This window comes from Leucoraja erinacea, chromosome 26 (assembly GCF_028641065.1).
Source record: "Leucoraja erinacea ecotype New England chromosome 26, Leri_hhj_1, whole genome shotgun sequence".
Lineage (NCBI taxonomy): Eukaryota > Metazoa > Chordata > Chondrichthyes > Rajiformes > Rajidae > Leucoraja > Leucoraja erinaceus.
This window is the reverse complement of record NC_073402.1, coordinates 12,993,859-13,012,438: the sequence shown is the minus strand read 5'-3', so window position 1 is coordinate 13,012,438 and position 18,580 is coordinate 12,993,859. Positions and strand designations below refer to the sequence as shown.

Below are 18,580 nucleotides of genomic sequence, written 5' to 3'. Positions count from 1 at the left end.
GGACAGGTTTGGAGGGATATGGGCCAAACACAAGCAGGTGGGACTAGTGTAGCTGGGACATTCGGGCAATTTGGGTCAAAGAGCCTGTTTCCATGCTCTATCACTCTATGACTATAACACAATTTTCACCACAGTGGGGTAACATAGCTCCTTATTGGGACAGTAATATATCTGAAAATTCAACAGGAGGCTGTTGAAGCAAATTGGTTATGTCTGTAAAATATTTTCAACTGTAATACAACACACACAAAACATATGAATGTTAAATGAATTGTTTATGGTGTCAGTAACGTATACCATTACAACAGACGACTCCTCATTACCTGGATTGTGTAGATTGTCAATCAGAAAGCAAGTCATGTTTCCAACAGGCATTACTGAGCAATAACATTTATCTTGCTATTTGTCTTAGTTGATACATCAGAATGATAAGCATAATCCCTAGCTGATCATTAGAAAGGTCCTGAATAATTAAAAACTGAGTGTTCCAGGTTTACAGTGCTTCATATTATTTCAATCTCCAGACATACGCCCAGTAATAGTCAAATGAAGATTAATTTCACCTATTGTAATCAAGAGTGACAAAAAAAACATGCACTTTTTAACATCCAGGTTTAAAAATACCCCATTATTTCTAAGATACAGCGCGAAAACAGGCCCTTCGGCCCTCCGACCAACGACCATCCTGCACACTAATTCTATTCTACACGTCAAGGGCAATTTACAGAGCCCAATTAACCTACAAGCCCGCATGTCATCATAGATATGGGAAGAAGATGATGACAAACACATGGATGAAAAGACAATGCATATAAAGGAGACTCACAAAAAAAAGCAAAGCAAACTATTCCTTTGAGAAAAATCTGGATCAATATCAGACTGTGAATAAGACTGGAGATTATGAGGACATACTCTCAGTTAATCAAAGAACTGACGAGACACTAATGGTTTCTTCAATGAGGGGACTGTTGTCTTCAGATAAAAGATGGCAACGGGTTTGTATAGAAGAGACACTAGTTGGATAAAATGCTGGACCTTCTCCTGTCCCCTGAGGGTCACAAAGAAACAAGCCGCAGTTTCCACAAAAAATATCAATGGTTAACTAAATTGTGAATAGTCCAACAAACCAGGGAGATTATAGGGACCAAATGGCTCATTTGTATTCTTGTTTTATCATGCTTTTACGTTCTTATAGCAACATTTATATCTCATATGGAATGGTGCTTATAATGGACACTGCATAAAAAATAGTTAATGTTGTAATTTTGTTCACAGAATGTTAATTGTGCTACATTTTGTAAAATGTAATTTAAAATATTAATCTGCAATGGCGTACCAACTACATCATTAAAATGAATTAGTTTTATTTTGAAAACATTGCTAAGAATGTGTAATTATTTGCATTTATAAATCTGGAACCAAAAAATCAGCCTCTTTCTGGAATGTAACCATGGACACTGGTGTGCTGATGGCATGTCGGTCACTGTAACTGCGGCTCTGATTCCGAGCCCTTCACTGTGGAAACGGGGGTCAATCAGGGATGCACCATCATCACACCCAACCTGTTTGTCGTCTTCATTGCTGCCATACTTTACCTCATTAGTGAAGAGCTGCCAAAGGGGATCCCAATCCTCGACAGAACTGGCAGTGGGCTATTCAACCTTAATAGGTTGAAGGCCAAGAGCAAAGTCAGTAACACCACTATCATGGAGCTTCAGTATGTGGATGACTGGGCCATTGCAGCACATTCCGCAGTAGACCTCCAGGGTATCCTGAATACCTTTGCCAAGGCATATTAGGGGTAATATGAGGGGGAACTTCTTTACAGAGAGTGGTAGATGACCATGGGCCTAGTCTGAGTAAGCATCAAGGAAAAAAAAAAAAGACCGAGAAAAAAAAAAAATTTGTCCTACATCAACCTCCAGAACCATGGGCCTAGTCTTAAGCATCAAGAAGACCGAGGTCCTACATCAACCTCTACCCAACCCACTATAAAAGTGGACGACACCACTCTTGAAAACGTTGACCACTTCCCCTACCTTGGCAGCATTCTTTCCTCAAAAGCTGGCATCGACTCTGAGGACAACCATCGCCTGAGTGATGCCAGTGAAGCCTACGCCAGACTCAGGAAAAGAGCTTTTGAAGACTGAGACCTAAAGGCTCAAACAAAACTGCTGGTCTACAGAGCCGTTGTCCCTGCTGTATGGAGCCGAGTCATGGATCACCTACAGCAGGCACCTGAGAGCCCTGGAACAATACCATCAAAGATCCTTACGAAGGATTCTGAGGATCAGCTGGGATGACAAACGCACCAACATCAGCGTTTTGGAGGAAGCCAACATGACCAGCATCACCACCACAATAATGCTGCGCCAACTTTGATTGACTGGCCATGTCATCTGCATGTCCACCACACATCTACCTAAACAGATCCTGTACTCTCAACTGAAGGAAGGTCAGCGAGCCTCTGGCGGGCCATAGAAACACTTCAAAGACAACATCAAGAACAGTCTGAAGAAATTCCACATCACATCGAGCAACTGTGCAGGAAGGAGCTGCACATCACGAAACGGAACTACGCCATGTCGCAGAGACAAAGCGACAGCACCATAAGGAGAGAGAGAGAAGGGGTCTTGACGACTACCAATCACCACCAGTCTCCATTGCCCACGATGCACCAAGATGTGTGGATCACAGATCGGCCTCTACAGACATCTGCAGACCCACAAGTAGACGACCCTATGGAGAGGAGAGGACAGTCATACTCGCTTCGAGTGACCGCCAACGATGATGATATGGACAGCATGGAACAGGCTCTTTGATCTAACAATTCTGTATCAAACATCAATCATTTATTTCACCAATCTCACTTGAAAATAGTGGCTATTCATGCTATTTGGGCAAGAGGATCCATTTCCTTCTCTTTACAGAGGAGGTAGTTGAGGCAAGTACTATAACAATGTTTAAAAGGCAGTTGTACATGGATAGGAAAGGTTTTGATGGATTATGGGCAAATGCAGGCAGGTAGGACTAGTGTAGTAGATGGGACATCTTGGGCAACATGGGCAAGTTGGGCTGAAGGGCCTGTTCCCATGCTGTCGAACATTTTGACTCTAACTAACCTACCGACAAACAAATCTTTAGGATGTGGAAGGAAACCCATGAAAAACTTACCAGTCACAGGAAGAGCAGGCAAACTTCACAGAGGGAGGACTGGAGATCATGACTGAACCCCATTCATTGAAGCTGTGAAGAAGCAGCTAATTTTACTGCTCCAATGTGCTACTCGAGTGTGGGAATCTGAAGAAAATTCACGAAGGTTGTTTCTATTCCTCTTGGTCAAATGTTTTTTTTGCTGTCTTTTATTCTGTGTGTGTGTGTCATTTTAAGATACAAGAGTCTTGTACATATAAAGAAGACGGTGCGCATTCATGCTAATTGGGCAAGGGGACCCATTTCATTGTCTTTCTAACTTCCTCCAAAGATTGATATGGGACAAGTGGGCAAAGCACTCCATCCATCTTGTAATATACTATAGCTTCACAACAAGAAGCAGCATTATTGGGACACTGAGCTCTGTCAGGAGTTGTGCCAGATATGCCCAGTTTATGTGAAGTGGCTGTTCAGCTATATATAACAATACATTTTCTGCAAGTCCTATGTGTGGAAACTGGAGCACCACTAGAAAACCCAGCTGGTCACGATGAAAAGGTGGACACTCTATCTGAGGATGGAATATTAATTAGATTAAGTTTGTACGAAGGGATGTTTAAATTTGACCACAATTACATTCGATTCTTGGACAATATAAATGATTCTATTGCTAGTTCAAGCAGCTTTCTCGTTAAATTAAATGAACCAAGTTTGGTTTGAGTTAATTTGGATGTAGAAATAATTATATAGGCATAGAGTAAAAGAGTGTGTAAACAGGCCCTTCGGCCCAAGCATGGCCAACATCTCAGTTACACTAGTCCCACCTGCCCACGTTTGGTCCATATCCCTCCAAACCTGTCCTATCCATGTACTTGTCTAACTGTTTCTTAACTGTTGGGATAGTCCTTGCCTCAACTTATCTAAGGCTGTTGTGGCTGAAATGTTGTAATAAGAATGAAGGTTCCAACAATTGAAGATAGGAATTCACAGAACAATTACTTGTATATTAAACAAAGTAGTTTGGTTAGTGGGGCAGGATTGTAAGTGCAGATTCAGCAATCTCAATGATTTACGTGTCATTCTTAATTGTTATTGTGTGCCATGTTGTCATTTGCGAGTGGAGCAACAAGGCAAATTCATTGTATGTGTACATACTTGGCCAATAAACGTATTCATTCATTCATTCATTCATTATTCTGTTTTGTATATTAAATGGATTATCATTTATTTAGCAAATTTTTAAGAGCCTCTTCAAGAGAAATACTGGATGCTGGTCAATTCAGATTTAATCGAATGTGGTGATAGGTTCAAAGTGTTGAAATCTTTTTCACCTGGTCCTTTGATGCCACGTTTAGTTTAATTTAGAGATACAGCATGAAAATAGGCCCTTCGACCCACCCAGTCCGCATAGCCGAGTACAATCCTACACACTAGGGACAATTTACAATTTTTACCAAAGCCGATTAACCTGCAAACCTGTACGTCTTTGGAGTGTGGTAGGAAACTGGAGCACCCAGGGAAATCACACATGGTCACGGGGAGAAGCTGCAAACTCCATACAGACAGCACCCTTAGTCTGGATCAAAGACGGGCCTCCGCCGCTGTAAGGCAGCAACTCCATCGTGCCACCTCCATGGTTTGGTTCGAGTCAATTTGCTTACTCTGTTTTCTAAATTCAAGGAAGATTATCATTTATTGAGCAAATTTTAAGAGGCTCTTACTGTAAGATAGATACTGGATGCTGATCTACTTTGGTGCAATTCAATGTGTGGAGAGGATCAAAGGCCGAGAGCCTCTCTACCAGGTCATTTGATGCCACATATGTTTGATTCTGTTACCAAAGTACTGGCCTCCACTCTGTGGCATTGTGCAACTAATGAACTTGCACAATTTTACTTTAGTCTGCATTGACACAATTCCCTCTTTGTGAGAACAGGCACAGTTTCTGATGTAACACCATTAGTGGTTCAATGCTTTTTAACAGCTCTTCATCAGGCTGTTCATCAGTGTTCAATTTAAGGTGCTGTAGCTTCTTTCTGGAACATTTACAGACTTGTGTACAGATTCTTGAAAAGCACAAGAGGGCTTATAATACATTAATTTAACCGTAAAATAAATTCATAATTATGTTCTTTGTTTGCTCCGAGGCATTATGAGAAGTGATTTCATTGTAATAGCTGTTACTGAGCATTGGGGCCTCATAAGAGACAGGCAGCACTCTCTGTATAATGATCTTTAAAGCATGTACTGGGGATACTCAATGATAGCTGGGAGCAGATGGGAACGTTGACAGACTTCTATTTTATCTCTGATAATGTTAGATGCAGAGCCATCGACCTCGACTTCAATAAAGCCAGGACGGTCCACTGACTCAAGCAGTCAAGTGTTACATTCTCATTCACAAGGCTCAGGTTCAGATCTCAGAGAAGAACACGATATTCAACCAGTTGGCGTAGGATTGTAATTCTAATTTGCTGTGATAGTGCATGATGACTTATGCGGCAGATGAACAGGTCATCCAAAGACGGCAACTATTCAATATGGACCAAAACACAAGGTTCACTTGTAACAGTTTTGCCCAACCTGCTCAAATTTCTACCTCATTGACAATTCGTTGCCCTGTGCAATATAAGAAAACAGTGTTTGGGAGTGTGGACCATGGTGGAGAGAATTGCAAATTAGAGAAGTTAAATAGAAACATTGAAAGAAAAATAGGTGCAGGAGTAGGCCATTCGGCCCTCTGAGCCATTCAATATAATCATGGCTGATCATCTAAAACCAGTGCCCCATTCCTGCTATTTCTCCATATCCCTGATTCCCTCAGCCCAAGGAGCTAAATCTAATTCTCTCTTGAAATTCCACCAATCCAGTGAATTGGTCTCCATTGCCTTCTTTGGCAGATAATTCCACAGATTCATGACTCTCTGGGTGAAGAGGTATTTCCTCATCTCAGTCCGAAATGGCCTACCCCTTATTCTTAAACTGTGACTCCTGGGTCTGGACTCCCCCAACATTTGAAACATTTTTCCTGCATCTAGTCTGTCAAATCCTTTAAGAATTTTATATGTTTCTATAAGATTGCCTCTCATTCTTTTAAATTCCAGTGAATACAAGCCCAGTTCGGCCCATTTTTCCATCATATGTCAGTCCAATAATCCCACGAATTAACCTGGTGAACCCAAGCTGCACTCCGTCAATAGCAATAAAATTAGGAAGCTAAAATTGCACACAAAACTCCAGGTGTGGTCTCACCAGGGCCCTGTACAACTGCAGAAAGACCACTTTGCTCCTAAACTAAAAAATCCTCTCACAATGAAGGTCAACATGCCATTGGCTTTCTTCACTGCCTGCTGTATCTGTCAATACCGTACACCAAAACCATGTGCTCTAATTTTGCACACTAATATCTTGTGTGGGACCTTGTCAAAGACTTTTTGAAAAGGCAGATACACCACATCCACTGCGTATCCATTCTACTTGTTACATCTAGATAGAGCTCTTAAAGATAGCAGAGTCAGGGGATATGGAGAGATGGCAGGAACAGGGTGCTGATTGTGGATGATCTGGCATGATCATATTGAATGGTGGTGCTGGTTCGAAGGGCTGAATAGCCTACTCCTGCACCTATGGGAGGGAGGGAGGGAGGGAGTGAATGAGGGTAGGGGAAAGGAGAGAGGAGAGAGAGGGAGAGGTGAGGGAGGGAGGGATTGGGGGAGGGGAGGAGGAGGGGAGAGAAGTGGGAGGGTGGAGGGGGGGGGGGGGGGGAGGGAGTGCTGGGGGTGAGGGGAAATGAGGCATGCCTGCACAGTTGGGGGCTATGCATGAATGGTGTAATATTGCGTTGCGGAGACAGGTTGCATTGGGGAAAGGGTGAGTGGTGGAATATGGCATTGGGGAACGGGTTGCGTTGGGGGACCAGGCCTCCCGTGTGACTGGGACTCAATGGGTCCCACTTAGTCCAGTATATTCTAAATTGAAATTCAATGGCATTAATGGTGTCACTTTAGCCACAAACAAATTGCCATCAATGTTCCGGAAATACTTTCAATAGATGCCTTTCCAATAGGAATAAGCATTCAGGGTTTCTAAGTACAAAATAAAAACAAATTAAATCCTGGACCAATTGGTAAAAAACACTCAGTTTCTACCAGGCAAAGCTGGATGGAGTTCTGTTGAAGACTTGGCAGGATCTTTCTTGGTTATATGTATATGATTGCTGTTACAGATCATGCTTTTTGTTTCCACAGTTCATGGATAGGACAGGTTTGAATGGATATGGACCATATGCTGGCAGGTGGGACTAGTGTAGCTGGGACATGTTGGTCAGCATGGGCAAGTTGGGCCGAAGAGCCTGTTTCCACACTGTATGCCTCTAGTTCACTTTGCTTTCCACTCTTGACACTAAAACAACTAGCTCTTTAGGGCAGTGTTATTCTCTGTGTATAAGTAACTTCACTTTAGATTTTCTCCATGGAAATTAACCAATTACCTAAAAGGACTGTGTTTCACAGTGGCAACTTCCTATGGACACACCACAGAGAGGTTGTTCTGAAGCATATCAACTCCTGTCTTAATGAGGGCCTGGAGCCATTACAATTTGCTACCGTCGCAACAGATCAACAGGGGATGTGATATTGCTGGCACTCCATTCTGCACTGGACAATTTGAACAATAAAAACATGTGCATAAGGCTGTTCTTCATCTTGGTGTTCAACACCATCATTCCCTTCAAAGTTATTGTCAAACATCAGAGAAGTGTATCTCTGTTCATTCCAATGTAATTGAAACCTCTATTTCCTCATCAGCACGCAACAATCAGTACAAATCGGCAACAACTCTTCCTCAATAGCCATCAACACAGGAGCACCTGTAGGCTGCGTACTCAATCCCCTGCTCTACTCTACCCATATGCACATGACTGTACAGCCAGAAACTGCTCCAATGTCATCTTTAAATTCAGCAATAATACCGCCTTCATTAGCCAAATAATTGGTAACAATGAGTCATAGTACTGGAGAGGGATTGATAATCCAATTGAAAGTTGCCAGAACGACACTCTTGCTCTCAATGTTAGCAAAACCAAGGATGAGATTGTTTACTGCAGAAAGGGAAGACAGGGATCTATGAACCGGCCTTCATCAACCGAATTGTGGTTGAATGACTTAACAGCTTCACTTTCCTGCTTTTACTTGAAAATTTGTTTTTCCTCTTTGAATACAGCAAAACTCTGATAACTGCCCATTCTGAAATCCCCAGACTTGGAATCATCAGGCAAAGTTTTGCTTCACTGCCTTCCAATTCATTTGGGCCCTGGTTCCCACAGTGCCTTATTACTTGCCAGAACACTACTTCCTGTGCTCTCTTTCATTGAACGAGGCCTCAATTCCTGCACTCCATACTCACCGGGGCCCGATTTCCTTCATTCTCTTTAAAATAACCAGGGTTTAATTTCCTACATTTCTTTTTAAACATAAAGAATTTGCTGGGAAATGTATTATGATACTGCACATCCCCAAAAATAGATTGTTTTATGAATGTACTGGGTATTAACAGGAATAATATCCAATAGTCTGGAAAATCTGCGTCTTGATCCATCAAAACCCCAAGAATGCCAGATTATGGGCATTTTGGTATATTTTGAATTACAATAGACAACTTGTTAAATGGCATCCAACCTCCAATTAGTTAGACACAAGTGCATTGTCAATATGCATTTGAAAAAAGAGAGCAACAAAGGAATCTCAATGAAGCAATCTTACCATTAAAATTATAGTAACGACATCAGTCAATTCTAACATCCTATGGGATCTTGCTTTGTGAAATGCGGATCAATTCTAACTTCCTAACACTTTCCTGAGGATGCTAAAGTACGTAAATGTTACCTTTGCCATGGGATGTCTCCACGGTCCAAGTGCAATTCAGGGAATTCCTATAAAAGTCAGGAAAGCCAGGAGACAGGATCGTTCCACTTGTTCCACGGATATAGCCTCCACACAAAGCTAAAACATTAAGAGAAACAAGTTCAGAGTGCTCCCTATTTACCAACGCAACTTGTTAAATGCTTTAAACTATGAAAATGATCTCAGACGGGGTATACTCTACAGCATTTATACAATAATCTCACTGGAACAGTTTGTCAGTTTAAGATTTAATCAGAATTTTCATTACATGCAAACTAATGCTTCCTGTGGGAAAGGTTTTCTAACAGAGGCTTATAGGTGGATTAAATTTAAGTTATTGCTACATTGGATATAAACAGGTAATGCGAGTAAAATCACCGAGTCAATGAACCCAATTTATTTGTTCAATAACTAACAATTTAAAAAAATAATAATATTTTGGGCATTTTAAATTCACTAGTATTCACACTTTATTACTAATCTTTATATCTTATTTAAAGGTGCTTTTCAGAATTTGTCAGTGATAAGATTCAACAGATTCATTTAATGAGAAATTTATGAAGAGCTGCTTAGTTTGATTGTAACCAATCTCAACGTAAAAATCTTATCAGAGTGCAGAAAAAAAAGGAATTTCATCCCTCCCTGCTAGAGGAGCGATTTTATTAACAACAGAAAGGAATGCAATATCTCTGCCAATGTCAAACCAATAAATAACACTTCAGAGACATTGCCCAGAGATGCAGACAATGTATTTCAGAGTTCTCTCCCCATCATAGGAAAAGTCCATATATCAATTCAAAGATTTAGAGATTATTTGCTCAAAAACAATATTGCAGCTTGTTCCCTTTTTTTTTAACCACTTAAAAAGGTGGAATTTTTAAAGAGGTTTTCTTAAAGAGTCACCTGAATTCCCATCATTCAAATCTATCACTCCCTCCCATCCAGTCTGTCGAAGTCTGATCCCTTGCAATTAGATTACTCATCCAATAAGTAGAGGAGGAGAGTTTTATCTGTATATATTTGTTTCCATGCCATTAATATAATTCCTTCGGTTTTGCAGGTGGTGAAATTTACAACCCAACATTTCTCCCTGTCTTCCCTCTTCCCAAGCAACCCAGCCAAGAATGACACCCATTGTGAAAGTGCTTGCTGAGATTCTAACCCACACTGCAACTCTGAAAAAGGAAGCAATACCTTCACAGCTGGGCAAAGCACGACTCCATTGGTAATTGGGTTCACAAACAAGCACTTCATCATCACTGAGGGTGTATCCCGAGTCACAACCAAAGGTCACAGAAGATCCAATATAGAAGAGATTTCCATGTCTCAGGCCATTTACAGGAATTCCAGGATCCAAACAAGAATCAGATTGTAATTTAACACCTGAAAACGTAACAAATGAACATGATAAGGAGGTTTTTTAATTAAAAAAATGATTATTTTGATGTCTTTACATGGGGTATTGTCAATAAAAGTGCATTTTGAGAAGGATGGCAAACTAATTGTATATAAATACATCTCTTGTTTATAGAGAGAATGACTGCAAAACAAAGGCAAGTTTGAAGAGTTTGTGGACACAACACTGCTAAAGAAGGATTCTACCTGAAAACCAAGTCGTTTTTCTGGTAGAAACATAAAAATGCTATTAATTTTGTACTTTTGATCAGGTCGTTATCTTTCAATCAAATTAACTCCTATTTTATTAATTCCTTGATGAAAAGGTCAATGTTATACCTTTATAGTTGCATTAAAAAAATCTTTACATTCTATGTAATCAAAGTACATCCTGCCATGGTCTTTTGAAACAAATACCATAAATTTGGTTGGTGGGTTAACCTTATTTTCATTCACAAGTTGTTCACAGCAAATGCCTAAAGGGCTGTGGGAGAATTCATGGGACAAGACATGAAATTCAATTGTGACTGAGAATGGTTGGAGAGATCACTGGCACCTTTCCATATGTGAGTGGAAGGACTGCTGTTGCAACATTGTGGTAATAGGAAACAGGTTCGACAGTGGCAAAGTTGTTGGGGGGTGATGAGGGATTGGAGGCTAGGAGATAGACTGGAGAGATAAAGATTCATGGAGTTGGGATGGGTATACCACAGTTCAGGGGAATAGGGAATTCACTTGGAAATTGGGGCAAGTGAAGCAAAGTTGTAGTTAGATGCTACACTTGTATGCAGTTGTCCCTGTTTATTGCTGCACTAATAAGGGCTGGTTGTCTAGGGACTGCACAACAACATAGCCCATGCTCCACTGCAGTGCTTCAAGGGTTCTGCTTCATGGGGAATGACATCTTCCCTGTGCCCCACACACTGAAGGGTAGAAACACGGTAACAGTTAGCTGTGCTACTTCATAGCTTCACGACCTAGACTTGATCCTGAGTTTGGGCGCTCAGGATGTAGTTTCCACTAAATGCTCCAATTTTCTCCCCATGTCGTAACGATATGCCAGTAGGTGAAATACAAACTGCATGTCATTCCTGGGAAGTTAATGGGCATATGAGAGATAAGAGCTTGCAGAACGACAGGGAAATAAGGAAGGTGTTTGAGGTTGTATTCTGTCGTGAGTTAGAAATGGCTGTTCAGCCTTTTCGGTGTCACAATAAGCAACCAAGGAAACATTTTTTTAAATTTTCCAAGTAATTTTCCAAATTACTTCATAAATGGAAAGGGAAAAAAAAACAGCATGGTGCAACTGAATTTCTTGGTACTTGATTTTACATGCTTGAATCTATAATTGGGGATCATATAATTGTCAAAATAGCACAACTCCTTTAAAATCCAATTCTTGATTAAAATATCATAGTCATAGAGTCATACAGTGTGAAAAAGGCCTTTTGGCCCAACTTGCACACGACGACCAACCTGTCCCATCTACACTAGTCCCACCTGCCTATATTTCCCTCTAAACCTGTCCTATCCATGTACCTGTCTAATTGTTTTCAAATGTTGCAATTGTCACTGCCTCAACTACCTCCTCCAGCAGCTCGTTCCACCCACCCACCACCCTTTGTGTGAAAAAGTCTCCCCTCGGATTCCTATTAAACCTTTCCCCATTCACCTTAAACCTATGTCTTTTTCCTTATGCAGTGCCCTCTGAATTGCTACAGGAGAATAGAATAATAAGTAGACAGTGAGTTTGTATACCAGTTGATATCCACTAATCTTTGTATCTCCTTTTGCCAATCAAGAATTACAGCCCATACATGGACCTAACCATTTGGTCTCTCCACCTCCGCTCCCTCTCGCTGAAACTTTTCCAAATTGAAATTGGAGGTCAGCAACTTCTGGCTTTACTTATGTCTCCACAGATGCTGCAAAGACTGTTGTATTTCCAGTATTCTTTGTTTGATTTCACATTTCTGGTGTTTGTCCCATTTTGCCTTTGCCTGATTTAAATATATTTACAGATTGAGCCTTGATAGCACAATAGTGCGGACAATGCTGTCTGGCTCCTCTGTTGTGATAGTCCATTCCTTGTGTTGGTTTTATTGCTGATTTAAATGATTATGTTCATTATAGCCTTACAAAGCCTGGCATTCAAGGAAAATTGAGTACACATCTATATAAACTCATTTTGCACTTTATTGCAAGTAAAAGTAATTATTTTCGTTGATTTACATTGTGACTGCAAGAATAGAATCTCTGGGGCACCTTTATTGCTCATGTGGATAAGATCTTTTGAAAGCTCTGCGACTGTTGAAAGAATAAAGATTTTCTTCAACAGTGTAATTTCCTATTCATTTTAATAGATTCCATTATCAAAACGCAACGTTGAACAGAAGCTTGGTCTTCCCTGATTGTTTACGTAAATTTCTACAAGAGATTGCATATAATTTAAACTTATTGTCCCCCCGCTACATTACATTTGGCACGATAAACAAAAAAGGTATTTCTTACCAACCAAAGGAAATTACCACTTAGTAAATGGAGAGCAACCATTATTAACAGATGCGTCAGAATATGCAGCAGTGGCTCCCAAAGACCAAGTTGTGCATTACCACAAGATGGAAAACTTCAGCTACACATCACTGTCACTAAAATTATCCTGTCCTTTCCCGAGGCCAAGACTTAGAAGTCGGTGACCACAGTTTTGATCAGAACCAATATTGTGGTGGTGGAAGAGGGGTAGTTGTGGTGGTGCCAAGGGTGGTGAGCAGTGACATTCATAAGTTGTAGGAGCAGAATTAGGCCATTTGGCCCATCAAGTCTACTCCGCCATTCAATCATGGGCAATCAATCTTTCCATCTCAACCCCATTCTCCTGCCTTCGCCCTGTAGCCACTGACACCATTACTAATCAAGAATCTGTCAATCTCCGCCTTATAAATATCCATTGACTTGGCCTTGGATCTGAACATTTGGTATGGAGTAAGACCTGACACAGGACATTGGCTGGTGCCATTTTCTGGGGCTTAGGTGTAAAGGGCAATACTGTGGTGGGATCCGGGCATCTGGCCAGGGTGATATGAAGGTGGTGATTGAATCCCAATGAACTGTAGGATTGGGAGCAAGTGAGTGGAAGAATGGCAGTTGGTGTGAAGAGGAACAAAATGAAAAGAAACAAAAAAATATTTGTGGTATTGGGTTCTAAATTAAGATTGGATTGGACATGGAGAAAGGGCGGCACAGTGACGCAGCGGCAGAGCTACTGCCTTACAGCGCCAGAGACCCGTTTTCTGTCCTGACTATGAAGCTTGACTGTAAGGAGTTTGTATGTTCTCCCCGTGACCTGCGTGGGATTTCTCCGAGAGCTTCAGTTTCCTCCAAAGACGTACAGGTTTGTAGGTTCTTTGGCTTGGTGTGAATGTAAAATTGTCCCTAGTGTGTGTAGGGTAGTGTTAATGTGTGGGGATTGGTGGGGTGAAGGACCTGTGTCCACGATGTATCTCTAAACTAAACTAAACTAAACTAAATGGTTGAGGGTTATGTAGAGTCCGGGGTCATAGGCTGGGGTTGTTGCAGCCTGATGAAGAGTGGTTAGTTCAGGATGGAGGTGGAAAGAATAATAAAAAATAATTAGTTAATGTCATAGCTCCCAGTCTAGTACTGCAATGAGTGGTCCATGTTGTCCTGGTTGGTGTTATCTCTGAGTGCCCAAATGTGGGTGCCCTCAACTACAATGTGTACAGTGTTCCTTCTTCCCTGATAAGGAGCACTTCATTGGGAAGGAAATCATTCTGCTTGTGACTGATTGAAAAATCGGGTGATAGAGGCAACAGTAACCGATGCCTGAAAGCCAGGAAGCACCCGGTCAGATTTTCACAGCGACCAGCAATGGTTTACTCCAGAAATAGGTGATTTTAAATTGTACAATGCTGGAATAAAAACATGTAACTACATTTCTGTTCAGTTTTCATCCGGTGGTGAATGGTTTCTGTATGATTCCTTTAAAATATTACATTGAATCCTGAATTGAGATTAGCTATTTAAAGATACGGGTGGTTGTCATGGTAGCAGAGAGGACCAGAATGATACACTATGAGGTTATTAGATCTGATGCTGCCCATTATTTTTGATTTATCAAATAAATTCCTCTGAAGGACAAGCACAGACCAAACTGCGCACATCTCTTGTCATGCAGCATATGACATTCATTACAGATATCAAGGACCAAAGATGACAGATGCAGAGACAGCATGTCAGGGAAGTTTCTTCATGTCTCATGTAGCGGGTTAAATGCAAAGACTGATTGACAATCAGAACAGGGAGGTTCACTGAGGCAAGGAACTGGTCTCGTTCTCTCTTGGATTTTGTAACCAACAAGATGGCTGGGTCTCAGAGCTGGTGTCGGTTTTCAGAAGTTGCAGTAAGAACCTTTATCTCGCATCAAATTAAAATACTTGTGCATTATATTCCTCACATAATGTCCAGCAGATAGGGAAAATCTGGTGACAAGAAGTCTTTCAATATCATCTTGAACAGGGTCAAAAAGTGAAAGTTATTTATCTACACTCTAATGAGTTAGTAGCTAATGAACCATGACTTGTACCCAGAAACGAGGTTCCCTGATAGTTGTGGAGGCTTGTAATAGAGTCATGCAACAACAAAACAGGGCCTTTAACCCAACTTGCCATTACCAACCAAAATGCCCCATCTACACTAGTCCCACCTAGTGTTTGACACATATCTCTCTAAACCTTCCCTATCTATGTACCTGTCCATCTGAATTCTCAGTGTGCAAGAGTATACCGACGAGAGGAACAAACAAGTTAATCTTCTCTATGGCGGTCCCAAACTTAAGTTAATAAGTGTGATCTGAGAGATGATTACTTATGTAAAGGCATGGTGGCAACTGCAAACATTTCAACAAGGGTCATCGGTGAAGTTAATTACCAGTCAGCCATGGTAATAAACATAATTCTCACCATTTTCAATATCGAAACGCGATATTTAAAATCTGATAAAGTGGACGAAACACCAGAAATAAATGGGTATGAAACTTACCAACTGGATTGTTAGTCCTTAGTCTTTGGATTTTAGAGAGATGTCATGCAAGTTGTAAAAATAGTTGTCATGAGAAGCAAACTTTTTCTTGGGACACATGGGAGGTGTAAATGTGATACAATCAGTGTTTCCCACAGTCTAAACGATAATGATATGTGGACATCTGTCATTACATTAAGACTACAGTAGTCCACAGTCTGGCAGACCTTTTACATGTAAATGGTGAAACAAAAAAATCTATTTAGAAACAGTGGCAATTTATTTTCATTGCAACACTGGAAATGGTAAGCCTGTATATGATCTTATGTTGAAGTTAATGTAATGTGTTATTATTGTGCTGATTGTAAAAATGTGATAGTGATGGAGCAGGTTTGGAATGGTCAATTGCAATAAAAAAGAGAATTGGTGGTTCATCTTTACCATGCGTAAGATTTAGCTCACAGGATGCTCATCTTTCTTTTGTGCTCAGGTTAATATATTTTTTAATTAATGCTTCGCTATATTATCATCACTTTGAAGATATTTTGTGCCTCCACCACCATTCTCCAATACAGTTTCATAGTTGGCCTCAGCAGTTTGAGCTATGCCAGGATCCTAGTGTTTCTGAAAGCTTTCCAATACTGCAGCATCTTTCTTTCAATAGGCGCTTGGATCCCATCAGTTAATTTCCTTTCATCAGAACTGCATGTAAATGGATTATAATAACCAGTTCCCACAACAAGGCAACTATGGAATGCGTGGATAGGACCACTTAACATGTTCGCTGTACTCACATCAAATCACACCAAGGTAGGTATTCATGAATACAATCAATGCATGAGAATGTTTCCTTGGTAAAACCAAAGCATTAATTGATCATTAAGGCATTATTGCCTGCTGAGGCCACATCTGTGATCAGCATATTTGTGAAAGCACTGTGGCTGTCCTCATCAAGGATCCATTTATACAAACCAAAAAGCTAGGCAACTTACTTTCAAACCGAATTTGGAACCCTACATCTGAGTGGCTCTTGTCAGTAGAGAACAAGAGGTAAAGATAGTTGCTGGTGCTGATCAGAAACTGAGGTACTTGTGTACCATGGTAGAGTCCAATGAGTGGTGAAGAGTATGATCTTCCATCTCGGACCTCCAAGGTGTCATAGTTGACTTCGGTTTTAAATCTGGAAAAAGAATGAGTATATTAGAAGACAGACACAAAAAGCTGGAATAACTCAGCGGGTCCAGCAGCATCTTTGGAGAAAATGAGCAGGTAACATTTTGGGTTGAGACCCTTGAGTAATGTAACTGCTGAAGTTGGTAGTCTTGGACCCAAGCATATTAATAGTACCACCAAAGCAAGATTTGAAAGAGTTAGTTTTGAGTTACCGTATTTCCTGGCAATGAAGACGCTATTTTTTACCCTAAAATAAGGCCCGAAAAATTACCTGCGTCTTGGAAGCCGAAGAAGATGTGTTAAACTAATTTTACCTCATGGGCAAAGTGTAACTTCATGCCCGCTCTGGCATCGGGGAAATCATCCCGCGGGCCGGATCTGACTCCTTCGCGGATCGGTTGTGACCCGCGAATTTGACACCCCTGGCCTGTAGGAAATGTTTCAGTACTAAACGGCAATCCAATCAAAAGTGAAATGCTTTTGTATGGGGATTTTCGCCATTTCAAACACCTGGTCTAGGTAGGAGCTGTGTAAATTCTGTTTAAGTAGTTTAACTCTGTAAATTGTCGAACAACAGTGATGACCCCGATGAATTACCAATATTATGCTTTGAAGTTTCGGATGACAGTAGTGAATTTTTCGGATTTGAAGATTAGAATGCTTTACGTTTATGCAATCTTTGTTCCGTGCACAATTAAATGTTATTTTATTCTAAACGCTGTATTATTTTTATTACCGCAACGGTGTATACATTATCCGTGGTTTGCACTGGGAATGGCTGCGAATGGAAATGACCGCCAGCACGGTCTGTCTTTTATTTTTCAAAATTTTGCGACTCAAAATGGCGTTGCGTCTTCATTACCGGGAAATACGGTAATTGAGTCATGTGCAATTGACAAAATCTTTGAAAAAAATAGATATAAAAAGGATTGTTGAATTGAAGGTTAATTCATCACTGTGTAGTTCTGTTTTTCTGTCCTCATACATTTATGTACATGCAGCACATTTTGTTTGAAATAGATTTTGGGCCATAGATGCATTGGTATGGGAGAAACCTGCTAGAACAATGATCATTTTAGTTACAAATCTATCACTGCAACATTGAGCAGTTTTATTGAATGGCTCCTCAAAGTATCCACCATGTACAACGTCAATGCATTATCCTTGTCCTGTGGAGCTTTGGAGTTGGATCAAATCTTTTGCCTTCGCTTTTATTAACTTTATTTTTTGGCATCTGTGTTTTGCTGGTGTTTAATGACCACCCCTAATTGCCATTGAGAAGGATGTAGTGAACCGCTTTTGTGAACTGTTTTCCCTTAACATAATATACAGGACAAGGCAAAGCTTGAGAGGAAAATCTTCAGTAAAACCAATGAGGTTAATATATTGGGAGTCTAAACCATCGTCAGGATCACAGAGATGTGGTCTTGATTGGGATTGGGTCAAGGAAGTGAAGAACAATGTAGGAGTGATTCCACCACTGATTATGGACCAGGAACAATATACAGCAGGCAATTAACCTTCCTGCTACATGGGAAGAAACCTGAGCACCCAGAGGAAACCCACACAGTCGCAGGGAGATTGTACAAATTCCACACAAACGGCACCCGAGTTCAGGATTGAACCTGAGCCCTCTTGGGTTCAAGACAACAGCCCTTCTAGATGTGCCACTGTGCTGTACAGTTGCCTGATCCCCCCAGGACAAACCATTCCTGAATTCCAACGCTTCTCTCTGCGTAGCAGTGGGGCCTCTGGAATTGGTTTGGAAATGTTCCCCCCAAAGGCAGCGTAACAACTTTGACAGCTGCCGAAGTTCCACCCCTAGGTTTGCCAACTGTAAGGCAGGGCATCCTAAACTGTTTTGACATTCTGAGACTTATAAAAATAATTTAAAATAGTAAACAACTAATTTTTTTTAACTG

At 40.8% G+C, this 18,580-nt stretch overlaps 1 protein-coding gene across 1 annotated transcript in view; it reads right to left on the bottom strand.

The window, feature by feature from the left end:
* csmd2 (CUB and Sushi multiple domains 2) overlaps positions 1-18,580 on the bottom strand; it is a 577,487-nt gene that overhangs the window by 381,471 nt on the left and 177,436 nt on the right. Inside the window, 3 exon segments of the mRNA XM_055656152.1 lie at positions 9,036-9,152; positions 10,248-10,436; positions 16,478-16,665. Of these exon segments, the coding sequence (XP_055512127.1) occupies positions 9,036-9,152; positions 10,248-10,436; positions 16,478-16,665 (494 nt within the window).